The sequence below is a fragment of the Ascaphus truei genome, chromosome 4 (genome assembly GCF_040206685.1).
Source record: "Ascaphus truei isolate aAscTru1 chromosome 4, aAscTru1.hap1, whole genome shotgun sequence".
NCBI lineage: Eukaryota > Metazoa > Chordata > Amphibia > Anura > Ascaphidae > Ascaphus > Ascaphus truei.
In genome coordinates, this window is record NC_134486.1 from 19,039,607 (window position 1) to 19,054,475 (window position 14,869).

A 14,869-nucleotide genomic window follows, 5' to 3' on the forward strand; every position below is an offset into this window, starting at 1 on the left:
GCGCCCTTTCGAAAATATGCCTTTTAAGGCCGATAAAGCCCTGTTATCACTGCTTAGTGAATCACGCAGCAGGCTGTATCAGTCTTAAAAGCCATTTATCGGTCTTAAAAGCAGTTATCACTGCTTAGTGCATAGCCCCCTATGTCACTTTAGAAAAGAATAATTGAATAATTGTACAAAGAGTGTAAGTATGAAAGGGCTTGTTAACAGGTCACATCAACATCAACAAGTTCATATTAATTACACTTAGTATATGAACTTTGTCCCTTAGGTTAGATGCCATAAGTTCAGGGCAAATAATGTAACCTTCCCTAAAACAGGAATGTCTGTTATTTTCCCAGAAATTACTCCTCATTCGCTAGGCTAAGTATATGCAAAAACAACGACCGTAATTGAGCTCATTAGAATAGAGATATCATCACATTGTTTTAGGCTAATGCTTTTTTCTTTAAATAACATGATATTAATTAAATCCCTAGAACAGTCTAAAAAAGTGAATTCAAAAAACAGTTATCAATTTATTCATATATTAACATTTTCGTAGCTCAAGTGGACAGCTAATCAGGTGCAATAAGTGCTGCAAAGGGGTTAATATATTCCTAACACTCAACTAACTATCGCCCATGTATAACAACGATGCCAGTGGCATCTAAAATGACCCTTATGGAAAGCAAATGGTTAACCCCACCTCCCTGCCCTGGTGGTCTAACCACCATCACCAGGGTACATACCCTGTTACTCACCCCCACTACTCCAACGCCACCCTGGTACCTAGCCCCCCTCTCTTTAAGAACAAACATCGATAAAACATTAAACAAATAACAATAGTAAAACATACATGTTAAAACATATATTCTATATGTAGGTTAACGTCACATTAAATAGGCTTATGGAGCGTAGTAAATCTGGGTCTTAATCCTTTTCGTTTCACAATGTTCAGTAGCACAAAGTGGAAATCTTGTTAGAAAGCAACAGGGTACTTTTGCCGACCTGGTCAATTTACTAGAAAATGTTTCTGTGGGATTTTAGGTGACCTTTGCAAATGTGTGTTTGATGTCCTATAAATTTGCAAAAGCTGACAGCTTTCCTCTAAATAAATAGAAGCTACATACTGTGGGTGGTGATTTATTTCATACAGTCTCAGCACGCTGCTGCTTACCTTGATATGCCTCTTTTTCTGTAGTTTCAACTCAAATAAAGTACTCACGTTTAACATAACGGTGTTGCCTAAAGTTTTACCAGTGCAGTTGAAGCATATTGCCTGCACTTGCTAAATTTGAGGTATTCTTAAGCCTTTTTTTCTTTCACTCTTGTTTCTTTCCCCTCTGAAAGGCTGAAGTCAAAGCTTCCCATCGTTTTTATGCTACCCACCAATTTTTACTATGTTTTGGGGTTTCATCCTACTGTATATGAGAGAGAGAAAATATGAGTCATTTATATATTGGATGGGCGATGTAAAGCAGCTCCATTTAAAGAAATGGAAACACGTGTGATATTTCCTTAATGCCTGTGGTATTTATCATTTTATTTCTAAACACCTAAAGAACTAATGCATGCTACATCTATACACTATGCCCTGCGGTTCAAATTCATTTAATTAGAACTACATCAACCTACAATGAAAGGAGGCCAGGCAGCATGGCGTGCAAATTCTCACACTGTAAGTTTCCTTCCCTGAGGGTTTGTACAATTTGCATGTGGTTTCACATGAGGGTATAATAACCAAGGCCCAGAGCCATATATATTTAACGTGACATAACTAAAAATGGCGTTACTCCCATCCAGACCCTGAAATACAGGTGAAAGAAGAGGAGGGGAGAGAGGACAGGTCAGAGTAAGAGAGAGAAAAAGGTAGAGCAGGAGAAGGTGAGAGAATGTGAGGTGGGTATCTCTTAGCATACACTGCAGTCAGGGATTCTGGGAAATGATATGCAAATGAGCACACAGTGTCACATTTTGTTTCATGTCCATGTTAACATGGTCCCTTATACTGTAAGCTTATGCCTTCCATATTAACAAAACACACAAGCTCTTTTTGGGAACCCCTGAGCCCCCACAAAATACATATGCATATACTGTGTCAAAAAGGAGAGCTATTGTGCGTGGCATATGTATACAAAAGACGACAGAGAAGCCCAATGCTACATCCAATATGACAAAAATACACTGTAAAATACTTATATATTCTCTTGAAAAAGGCTCATTTAGTTTAACCCTTTGGCCAAAGTGTTGTAAGCTTGCGAGCCACGGTGTCTGCCTTGTCGTGGCTCGCAAGCTTACAACACTCCACCTCCTCTTCTATTTGCTCGATCCTTTTGAAAAAAGGAATAACCGTCTAAATTAACTGCCCAGTCATGAGTTTCATCCCACCATGTTTCAGTAATGCCTATGATATCATATTGCTCCCTTGCAGCTATTAATTCAAGCTCCCCCATTGTATCTGTCAGGCTTCTTGCATTAGCAAGCATGCATTTAAGTTTTTTTTCAGTCTGTGCTATTATCTTATCTGCTCCTGTCTTTCTGCGCCAATTGGGTTTAGTTTTTAGGCCAGGTCCCCACTACCTGCTGCAGCGCCCTCAATGGGGCCGGGCCCACTGCGAGGTGTGGCCGCCGTACTGCGCAGCCAGTTTTTTCTGCAGATAGGAAAATTGTGGGCAGGAAGCTGCGTTCACTTCCCAGTGGGCGTTAAGCGGGGTGCTCTCGTCGGTATCCCCCCAAGATACTTTTCTCTTCAGAGATCTTTCTCATAAAGTGTTTTATTACAACTTTTAATAAATATTCCAAGGACGCTGAGAACATTGTTAGAAAGTATTGGAATGCTTTGAGATTAGATTAAGGGCCTCATGCAGTAAGCGACGATTATGTGAAATCGGCAAGCTTATCGATTAGTCATGTTATTGGCGTTTTTCCCTCTCCGTATGCAGTAAGTGCCGAATACATTCAAAATCAAGCCGAAAACAAATCCGCCCACTCTCACGATGATGAGCCGATCACACACAGGTGTATCGGCGTGCGTGGCGGGGTGCTGTTAGGTTGCACAATCACAAATCTTGCTGAATAAGGCGAAACAAGCATGTTTTTGATTGCGCGCCATATTTAAAGGCAACGTGTACTGCTAATCATTCTCTGTGTTGTTGGGAGTGAGAGAGAGAGAGAGACGCACAGAGCTGGACGATTGAAGATTTGCATATTGACTGAGAGACTTGTTGTGTATTGGGTGAGCTTTGTCCTTTGTTGTTTTGTTTACATCTTTGTCTTGTTTTATATGTGGAAGTGGGTCGTGTGATTGCCTGTACATTTCTTGTCTGTTTTTTGTGAGTGCTGGAAGTATGCCCGCAAAGCGTGGGAAGAGTGATGCTGGTGGGAGTGGGAGTGCTACTCGTGCGAGTACGCATCGGAGTGAACGTTCTGTTCAGGGGAGTGATGTTGCTGGTGCACCGAGTGGTGTTGCTGGGAGTGGGAGTGCTGTTGTTGGGAGTGGGAGTGCTGGTGCTGCGAGTGGTGTTGCTGGGAGTGGGAGTGCTGTTGTTGGGAGTGGGAGTGCTGTTGTTGGGAGTGGGAGTGCTGTTGCTGTGAGTGGGAGTGCTGGTGCTGGGAGTGCTGGTGCTAGGAGTGTGAGTGCTGGTGCTAGGAGTGTGAGTGCTGGTGCTAGGAGTGGGAGTGCTGGTGCTAGGAGTGGGAGTGCTGGTGCTGGGAGTGCTGCTGGTGGCGCAGTTGCTGATGGGGTGTCTGGTGGTGGCGTGCTTGCTGGTGGCCAGCTTTTGGAGGCTCTTCCATTGGAAGAAGGAGAGTCCAGTCAGCACCAGCCAAGCTCTGACCCTAAACCTGCTCGGAAGAAACGTGTGGAGAAGCCACGTAATCCTCGCTTCAATGACCAGGAAAATAGGGCTCTTGTCACTGGCATTCTGGAGCACTATGACAGTCTCTATGGACATTTAGTAGGTAAGTGTACCTTTACATTTATTATTCAAATACATGTGATCCTAGGTCATCTGAGTTTTGTTCATATGCAAATATGGGTACACAATATCTTTCTATGTTCATTAGTGTGGAAACACAGCTTTTTATCATGCCTTACAAGGACAAATAAACACAGGCGGTCAATTTGCCAGAACTGCATACAATATGAATGCAACCTTGCTTACATGTATAGGTTTAGTAGTGAATGCTCATGTGCTTCACATATTACACATAAAACAGCATGTTTGCTATCTCTTGGAACAGCTAGCAGTGTAGGAAACTGGTGCTTATATTAGTATTAATTTACCTCATATCTTTTATATGTTTTTCAAGGGCGGACAAGTGCTGCAAGCAAAAAAGAAATGTGGGACACAATAGTCATTGGTGTCAATGCCTGTGGGAATAGTGTCAGGGACAAGTATCATTGTCGGAAAAGATTTGATGATATTAGGTCCAAATTGAAAAAGAAAATACAAGACCAACGCGTGCATGCTACTGGCACTGGAGGTGGGCCCACACCACAACGTCTCATATTGACTCCATTGGAGGAGCTGCTTCGGCCAAAATTACTTACCGTCGTCGTGGAAGGCTTGGCTGGTGACCGTGACATTGGAATTTATCCGTCACAATTTCCAGCAGGTGATAAATATTACTGTACTAGGCGTGTCGTTGCTTACAGTTATTTTGCATATTTACACTGCTTTTTATACTGTCTTCACAATATAAGCATACCTGCATCTATATATGTATATGTCTGATTCTGTATATATATATCTCAAAATAGACATATATGTAGTAGTCCTACTAAAAGCAGTAACTAATATAGCACGTGCCATTGCGTGCTCATTTACATGTGAATTCCCAAAATGCATAGCTGCAGTGGAAGCAATTGATGGTGGGCGAAGATGGGGAACAACAGGGTAGTACACATGTGTAACACATGTTCATGAGAAATTATTAGTAGCTACAGGTACAGAACAGAAATATGTATCATATTATTGTGTATTTTATTGATTTTACTCCGACAAACATGACATTACTGCCTATTTTAAGCATGCATCAAAGAAATTGCATGTAACGGCCTACAAACATCACTGGCACTAACACATCTATAGTTGCTTATGAAAAGGTCCATTTTTGCTTTATGTCATATACAGACAGCATAATGAGGCACACGTATCATATGTTATGTCATTTTTTTCATAACTTAAACACTGCAGATGACTACTTAGCTCATCTACCATTGTGTTAAAGCAGCTGCAATTAATATCTCATCACAGCATACACTTCAACAGAGGGGGTGGGGTTCAGCACACACACTAATTACAGCCTCATTTCACGGTCAACTTAGTTCACACCATTTTCACCTGTTTCAAGTAATTGAAAGGTGTGGCTGATTAGGCTTTTTGGGGAAGGGAATACCTTTCTTACAACCTGAATAGCACAACTGAAGTTAATCACACTCATTTGAAAGCTTAACTCTAGCTACTAAATGCCCCAACAACTCATTACTTATCAAAGCGTACGTCACACATTAGTTCACTCATATCTATAGTTGAACTACTATGAAAGACACATTATCACACACTGCATGTGTTGTCTTGTTGAGTCACAGCCACATTCAGGTGTGCCACATCTTCGATTAATGTACCACACATATCCTCTACCAAAAACAACACTTTTTGCAATATGACCACCTTCATGATAACCATTGTGAATGGTCATCTCATGATAGTTATGTACATTATGATACTGATATCACTACACAACATATGATTTTTATGTACTAATTTAATCTATTTATCCTCACGCATTACTGCAGAAACATAGTATGTTGTATGTTAGGGAACTCAAAACTTCTAAGTACACAGGCATGTACAGTGTTATTACAACTATTTATGTTCACTTTCACACACATTTTCGGTTAAGGAACTGATGTTGTTAGTTAATCATAAATACAGAACATACAATAAGTGTTTGTTCAATATTTACACATGTAAATGTAACACTTATGTTATTGTTATATATAGTTGCCCCTGGAGGACATGTGTCACCTGAGATGGAACAAGTGTCTTCACCTGGGTCAGCCAGCTCAACACAACTAGAAGGTGAGTGTATCATTTGCTGGCCATATAATATGTGCTCTTCTATATGTTATGTTGTCATGTTCATTATTTGTTTTGCACATCTTCTTTAAATAGGATTACTTAGTGTTAGTGCAAATTAAGTGTAAGGCAACATGTATTGTGTTAGTGATGTGAACTATCATGTAGGACTTCTGAGTTTAGAGCAACTTTTCATTCATTCATATTTCATACTGAGTCCAAACATTATTCGTAAGTCAAGGTAGTTTTTAATGTGAGGTTATAAAACGTATGCTAACATGTTAGGTGTTACTTAGGACACAGTACAATTACATAGTAACACAGCATACATTAACATGCCATTTAATAATGTGTACATTTCTTTTTAGAACATCATGGTGATGAGGATGATGAGTATGATGAGGATGACGCCGCAGAAGAGACTGAAATACAATCATGTGACCATGAAGAGGTGCCAATAGAAACTGTTGTACCGCCAAATCGTCCATCAACTTCCACATACGATGCAATTGTAGCTTCAGAGGGAAAAATAGTGGACGCAGAAAATCGTCGCCATTCAGACATGATGACAGTGCTGGAAAGGATGATTGGACTGCAGGAAGAAACAGTATCACAATTGGCACATCTCCACAGAGTCTTCATTGAAGTGCCTAAACAGTTGCAAAAAATCAACACCTCATTCGAAGCATTAGTTGTTCAGCAAACACAAGCTAATTACTGGAGAATGACTAATGTACCACAATTCAACACCTCACAGCCAGGATCTGTTCATGCAGGTCAGTTTTCACCACATTCATCTGATATTCATTCACCAGGCCCAAATGTTACCGGTCAAGTAGCAGACATTGCTGTGCAGGTTCCTGATGACATCCTACCGCTGCCATCTGTACAAATTCAGCAGCTGACACCTACAAAGGAGGCCACAAAAAGAAAACACAAGCAGTTACTACTGACCAGTTTTTGGTCAAAAACAAAAAAAGACTCACATGAAACAGACCGACCATCACTTGTGCAGTGTCTACCAACTTGCTCACATGTGTCAGTGGGCACAAGCTCTGTCGGTGAGTCACTTGCCATAAGCCCTGTCCGTGAACAGTCAGTACCCACAAGCCCTGTAGGTGAGTCACTGCCCAAAAGCCCTGTAGGTGAATCGCTGCCCAAAAGCCCTGTAGGTGAATCGCTGCCCAAAAGCCCTGTAGGTGAATCGCTGCCCAAAAGCCCTGTAGGTGAGTCACTGGCCACAAGCCCTGTAGGTGAGTCACTGGCCACAAGCCCTGTAGGTGAGTCACTGGCCACAAGCCCTGTAGGTGAGTCACTGGCCACAAGCCCTGTAGGTGAGTCACTGGCCACAAGCCCTGCCCGTGAAGTGCCAGAGGCCACTCAAAGTGGCTCTGTTGTGCCTAAAGTTGGTGGCAAAAGAAAAAGGAAAATTCAAGAGACAACAAGCAGGCCTGTTACTCGCTCGCAAAAGGAACAAAAAAATAAATGTTATAATTCAGAAAATATGTCTTTGGCCTTGTTTTGTTGACTTCAGATTATCTAATTACTATTGTATGTATGCTGAAGACTGTGTTGTTTCCAAACTTTCAACTATGTTCTTGTACACGTGAAGTTTTGGAAATGTTAACACTCATAATTAATTGTGTTATAAATATTTATGTTTTAATCGTCTGTTCAGTAATGGTCCACCAGGAGCCAGTTGCTAAGTTTAGAGAAGCTGCCATTGACTTTGCAGCAAAACATTGCATTTGGGTGTGTTAATTGATGTAAGAATTGCATATGCATATTAGTCACATGCAATTATAAAAACACCTAAGTAAGTGCAAACATCTTTCTTGTACGTGTACAGCAGGATTATGTGTAAATTATTACTTACCTTTGCCTTGCTTGGCCATTGTAATTTTGTCCTTTAATCATTTGTGTGTTCGTTTCAATAACATCTCAGAATGTATAATAATATATATACACACACACTGAGTGTGTGTGTGTGTGTGTGTGTGTGTGTGTGTGTGTGTGTGTGTGTGTGTGTGTGTGTGTGTGTGTATATATATATATATATATATATATATATATATGTGTGTATATATGTGTATATATGTGTATATATGTGTATATATGTGTATATATGTGTATATATGTGTATATATATATATATATATATATATATATATATATATATATATATATATATATATATATATATATATAGTACTATATAGTACTATATAAACTGGTATACATGTATTTTACAAACTAATACACTTCATGCTTCCTTGTGAAAACACTATTTTAATAATACAGGCCTAATGTTTGAGAAATATCCTAAGTATGAGACTCTAACAGTATTGTGCTTAAACAAATGTTTATTACTTAATTCAATCATGTTTCTCACCATTTAAATAGGTTTCATACAAGGTATACTTAATGCCATCAATGTTGTGTGTACTCCTGCAATATTAAAAAAAATAATATATAATATATAAATATATATATATTTTTATAAGAGAGATATATTTATATATATATATATATATACACACGTATTTAAACTCATGCAGACAGGGAGTTAACCAGACTTTCACATACACACAGAAATGTAAGCGGGGAAAAAACATTTCTTTTTGCAGGTGTGTGTTTTTACTGATATGCCTGGCTAAGAAATATTTTCACACAGTGGTCTTTGTTAGTTTTCAAAAAAATACTATGTGAACGCATTCAAAGTCTAGGGATGTTTTTCACAAACGAGATAAAAGAAGGAGAAATGTTTCTCCCACAGTCCCATATCACGAACCACAACTGTTAACCCAATTAGACAAACAAATCCAATTGGCGTTTGAAATAAGGAGTCAAAGTAGTTAGTTTTGTTGACCGTGACAAGGAAAAACAGGAGTTTGTTAGCCATTCAGCACATTCATTTTGATGAGCAAATAACACAGACCTGCACACAGCTTTTGTGCTACTCAGACATGGCTGATGAATTCGTTAACAATATTAATCCCCTTTTAGGGTATAAGTACATGATCTGTGAAGCCATCTTGAACAGTCGCGGACAGAAAGCAAGCACACGCCAAATCGATGATTTCATTCGAGCAAAATATCCTTATTACCAAGACCGTAAGCATGCACGGAATTTTAATTCCTCAATAAGATTCACTTTATCAAGTAATGACTTTTTTGAACGTGACCAGGATAAGCTACAACACACCTATGGTTTCTGGAAGATTGCCCCGGAAAAACAATTTCTCCTGAAAGACGGCACTTATATTGTCGTGAAAGGCATATTTATTCCTAATGGCAATAGCAATGTATCCGCTACTACTGATCCGTTTGAATCGATACGTGCTGCAATATCTGCAGCCTCCATTCCTGAAACCCACATTGTACAAGAACAAAAGTACTATGATTATGTACCAAGCCTTTCAGCTGAAAATGCATTGGAATGGGAACCCGAAGAAATGAACCTACCTCCCGACCAATTATTTGAAGAAAGCAGTGGCGATTCCTATGAGCGCATCCTGGAGGAGATATGTGTCATACTGGATTCAGCGGTTGGGTTAAGCGTGGATGAAAATGCCTTGCATTTCTGGAGCGACCAGTTGCAGCCAGGCGAAGAGTTAATTCTAGAAGAATGGTAAATATAACAATCGTTATGCGTTGACTCTGCGTTTAAATTTTTTTTTTTTTGTAACCACCATTTTCACTTTCAATGCGTGGATACAGCGTAACATTGCAGACTGCATAACATGTAGCGATCACAAACAAATTGTTACCTAATACAATATAGTAGAACCTGAAAGAGTAGTACACATTGCTGACGGAATAAATATACGTACTTTCCTATCCCTTTAAACATATTAGCAACATTTTTCCATTACTCTAACACATACCTGTTTTGTTATCATGCAACATCTACAACATTGAAAACCGGGTCCACCACGTATGACGTGGGACCCTTGTCATGGGCCAAGGCGTCCTTAAAAAGGATTACTGATGTAAGTCCCGCCCCCAAGCGACGTGCGCGCCTCAAAGCCTATTGGCTGTCATGTTTTGTTATAGTAACGGTAACTGCAGTGTGTGATGCGTGCGGCTCAGTGTTTGTAGGCGTACCCTGGGCGTTAGCCGAATGTTAATTGAGTGGGAGGAGTGTTAGCGTGCGTTTCACGCTGGCTTAACATGACGTCACACGTATTGCATTTGCGCATTGTGTTATCGGCCGTGCTTTCTGTTCAAACACGTCTGTTTAAAAAGAATACAGATGTACTCGTTTAGAACGAATGTAGTTTCGTCTTCATTGTATTTGAAATAAAGATGTTATGTTTACTGGTATTTTCAACATGTATTGAACGCACAACGTACGCTTTGTTTTGCGCATGCGCTAACAGTTAGTGGAGCCAAGCGTGAAGTGCGTGCGCACACAAAGATGTGCGCGCACATCTTTCAGTATACAGGCAACGTTCACTTCTTATACATAGTTATGCCTGCTACAAATTTAAAGAAACATTACATACTGATGAACAGTTTTACTTCTAACATATAAGTGACTGACGTGTGTATCTACACAATCATATAGAGCTGCGTAACGCGTTGTCACGGATGCATATCTAGTAAGGTGCCATCTTTGACCATCATGTGTTTGCTGTATTTCAGAGATGTCGGGGAAGATACAATCGGATCAATGTATGATTTCAGAAGAGTCTACCTTTATATGAGATGATTGTGAGGAGGAGCCACCGACTACTATACTACATATGGAACTAATTTTATATTGCTTGCAGCGCTTATTAACAAACAATTAAAAATGTGATACCCTTATGCCTATATTGCATAAGCACTTAATTAACATAATGATGTTGCAAAAGAGTGCCTCATGAATTTTTATTGAGTGTTCTTTAATGACTACTAACATTTTATGACATGGTGTGTTTTATATATAACAACCATTCCCACTCTGCTAACACATTTGTGTATTCTAATATGTAATGGAACGTATGACTGTCGAAACTATGTAACAATAATAATAATAATATGAGCATGTTCATGTATAGGGCTGCTAGTTGTACGCAGCGATTTACAGACACATGTTTCAGCCTGAGGTCCCTGGCCCGTGGAACGTACAAATGTTTTTTTGCCGCATGAGGCACAGGGAGATAAAGTGACTTGGCCAAGGTCACAAGGAGCCCACACCGGGAATTGAACCAGACTCCCCTGCTTCAAACTATCAGTGCCAGTGTGTGTCTTTACTCAGTGAGCCACTCCTTCTCCCAATGTAAAGGACACTTACAACCAAGTAGCCATTTATTTTTAAAATCTCTTGTTACATGGGTATGTAGATAAAATGGTTTGGGACTGTAGCAAATAATGTTACTGGCCAGATGTTATGGTCCCCTCCAATGCATGATGTTCTGAATATGACATCACCATCATGTTATGAAGTACGTTTCTGTGTATATTTCATTAACCTAACTAACTATAGTTTACTGTGTTTATTAATCGTTTAGAAATACATAGTATAGTCAATATGATGATATAAGCTACCATAATAAAGCTGGTGTTATCATTTGTCGGTGTTATACATGGATCCTACACCAATTGATACACACACAAACAGTTGTCTTAAAAAGTGTGTCTATGCTAGTGATGAATGTGCTCCCGTAAGTAAACAAATAAGTACAGTTATCCCCTTTTCTCCAAACACCTCTATATTACATTAATGGAAATTATAAGGAAACATACATAAAATGTGATGAAATGTGAGTAATCATTTTGTAATACAATGCACATGAAACCTCAAGAGTAGCTAAATGCATATACATGATACAGAAAGTACATATATGTAACATTTGTGTTTAAACCAATATGTTGGGTTTTTAGTTCCAATAATTATAGGAAGATTGAGGTAGCCACATCTTATGAGAGATGTCAGCAAATATACATACCATGATCAGTCATACTGCAAATATACCTATAATGCAAAGGAACAATATATAAATTGCAAACATTGACATGCCATCTTCAGTACCGTAAAGAACACATCAAAGTGTGTATTTGGTGTTAAATGTGCAACACCATGTATATTTAATGACATTCAAAATGTAAATCAGCCTGGTGTACACATCATCTGGATGTACATGTTACACTGCACCAATAACATTGTATGTAAGCATACTAGAAGCATGAATGATTATGGGCATAATATGTGTTTTGTCTTAGCATAAGGAATAACACAATGCTAAAATTTTATTGCTTTGTTACCCAAGTTGTATTCACATACACACAACTAAAGTACAATTGAAGAGGGATTATATAACCTGTGCAACAAAAACATACCGGTGCCACATCCCTTTGTGCACACAGCAGAGAAAAGAAAGGTGTGCAACCCATATTCATCTGTGTCCTAACAGAAGGTTATATAAAGAAACATTATTGTTAATATAACATAATTAAACTATAAAAGTAGTACTAGGAACATATGAGTTTGTACTTACAAGAAAAAAATGAATTGATGAGATTCTGTCGTGTCTGGCCACCACTGGCTGTTTGTTCATTTTCAGCAGCTACATGGGTGGGATGCTCGTCTACCAAAGCCTCAGCTAGGTCTGACTGTACATTGTGCCTGAGTGCAACATTGTGCAAAATGCAACAGGCAAGGATAATATCAGACACTTTTTGAGGCTTGTATAGAAGAGCCCCACCAGTTCTGTCCAGACACCTAAACCTGGTCTTGAGTAGGCCAAATGTCCTCTCTATAACAGATCTTGTAGATATATGGGCTGCATTGTACCTCTCCTCTGCTTCAGTTTGAGGGTTTAGCACCGGAGTCAAGAGCCACGGCCTAATTCCGTATCCTGAGTCACCTATAATGAATGGAGCACACATAAGCTGACATTAGTGATCAAATTGTACAATGCCAACATTCCTAAATCAAAATGTGTTTTGTGTTAGAACATGTAAATGTGTACTCACCCAGCAGCCAACCAGGTTCAAAATGACCCTCTTCGAACGCATGGAAGACTGAAGAGTTCCTCAGGATAGAGGAATCGTGACTGGAACCAGGGAACTTGGGTACCACATGCATTATCCTCATCGTGGCATCACATACCACCTGTACATTGAGTGAATGGTAGTGCTTCCGATTGCGGTACACATGCTCACTCTGACTAGGTGCAATCAAAGCAACATGTGTGCAATCGATTGCACCCAGCACAGATGGTATCCCTGCTATATTATAAAAGCCAGTCCTGACTTCCAGCCACTCTGTTGCCTCTGTAGGAAAATGAATATAATTCCTAGCGCGTCTATTGAGTGCATAGAGAAACTGGGTCAAGGCCCGCGAGAATGTAGATTGCGAGACCCCGCCCACTATGCCCACAGTTGTCTGGTATGACGCGGAAGCAAGATAATGTAATGAGCACAGCATTTTAACAAGCCCAGGGACTGCACGACCTCTGGCTGTGAAAAAATCTAAATCCCCCCTTATCTCCTCATAAAGAGATAAGATTGCTGCTGAACTCAAACGATAGCGACTTACAATCTCCTCCTCACTCATCCCATCTAACAGGGTTCTCTCCCTGTACAGACGCGGACGAGGCACAAGTTGTCTCCTCTGTCTTCTCCTCTGATCTCCTGTCCCTCTACCTGTCCCTCGGCCTGTCCCTCTCCCTGTCCCTGTCGTATCCGCGTCACTGTCACTGTCCCTCGGTGTGTCCCTACCTTGCCCTATATCATTCTCTTGATCAGCAAGCATGTCATAGAAAAGAATGTTCCTGCGTCTCCTAAACATTCGCAACATTTTGAAATGAGTAGCTGTGAATGAGCAGGTAATGTGCGTCCTTTAAATAGGTATGTGATGATGTCAGGTGACATAGTAAAATGCAAGGTGTTACATTAACATAATAAAGTACTTCTGTGGCAAGCTGTGTGCACTTGTTGTTCTAAGTATTTGTTGTGTGTATTCTGCAGGGAATGATGATATTTGGCAATGATGTGACGTGAAGCTTTGTACAAAGATTGCTTGCAAATAAATAGTTGCATGTGCAATGCATGTAACACTTGTGAACGCAAGAGTCAGTCATGTAATGAGACAAAAAGGCTGAGATTGACGTGGGAAAAGTTTTGTGTAACATGTGTAATTATCCATGTTATTGTGACATGTTGGCAACAATGAATAGTCGTGTGCATATGCATGCATTTGTGTAAGGAGGATAGTTGCTATAGAATGAGTTTACAAGGTGTCCCAATGCTGAATTACTGTACATGTGTGTATAAGTTAGGTTGAAGTGCTTGTAATGCAACGGTTACAATGTAAACATGCAATGTGATTGAGCGTCCAATAAGTGACGTCATGAAAATAGGGAGGACCCAAACGTAGATGTAAACATGAGAATTTAGATGTACATGAAGGTTTAAAGATGCGTGACACATTACAAGCATTGTGTAATGTAAAGGAACATGAATATACGGTGTATGTGTGACATGTGTGACATCATGTAAATAATTGTCGCTGAGTTGAGTAAAATGTGTGATATGATGTGAGGTTCTCCTTTAAGAGTGTAGTATAGTATTTTCCCTTGCCACATCATCACATGATGAGTAATGTGACCCGCAAATGCTGAAAACATGTAAAAGTCGAATGTTATGCAAATAAGACACATCAGCTGTGACACAATGCAGGGAATGCCCCCACACTGTAATGCAAATCCCCCTTGTATTGTGAGCAATGAAACGTAAACAGTACTATACTGTTATACGTCCCCGCTCCATTGACTTCCATTGATGTACAGAAGATTTTTTTTTTCTAAGTGCCG

The 14,869-nt window shown here is 39.7% G+C and overlaps 1 protein-coding gene and 1 long non-coding RNA gene across 2 annotated transcripts; one reads left to right on the forward strand and one right to left on the reverse strand.

The window, feature by feature from the left end:
- The first annotated feature begins 1,638 nt into the window (after positions 1-1,638).
- Positions 1,639-7,372, forward strand: LOC142492238 (uncharacterized). The gene is made up of 5 exons (XM_075594907.1): positions 1,639-1,660; positions 4,294-4,599; positions 5,991-6,068; positions 6,434-7,318; positions 7,365-7,372. The coding sequence occupies exons 1-5, from the start codon at positions 1,639-1,641 to the stop codon at positions 7,370-7,372; spliced, it is 1,299 nt and encodes a 432-aa protein (XP_075451022.1).
- Positions 7,373-8,423: 1,051 nt separating this feature from the next.
- Positions 8,424-12,857, reverse strand: LOC142491902 (uncharacterized). Its single transcript, XR_012800577.1, has 5 exons — positions 12,551-12,857; positions 12,393-12,459; positions 12,002-12,027; positions 9,531-9,685; positions 8,424-8,513 (listed from the first exon to the last, which is right to left on the reverse strand). It is a non-coding gene; the product is annotated as an uncharacterized LOC142491902 (long non-coding RNA).
- Positions 12,858-14,869: the final 2,012 nt, after the last annotated feature.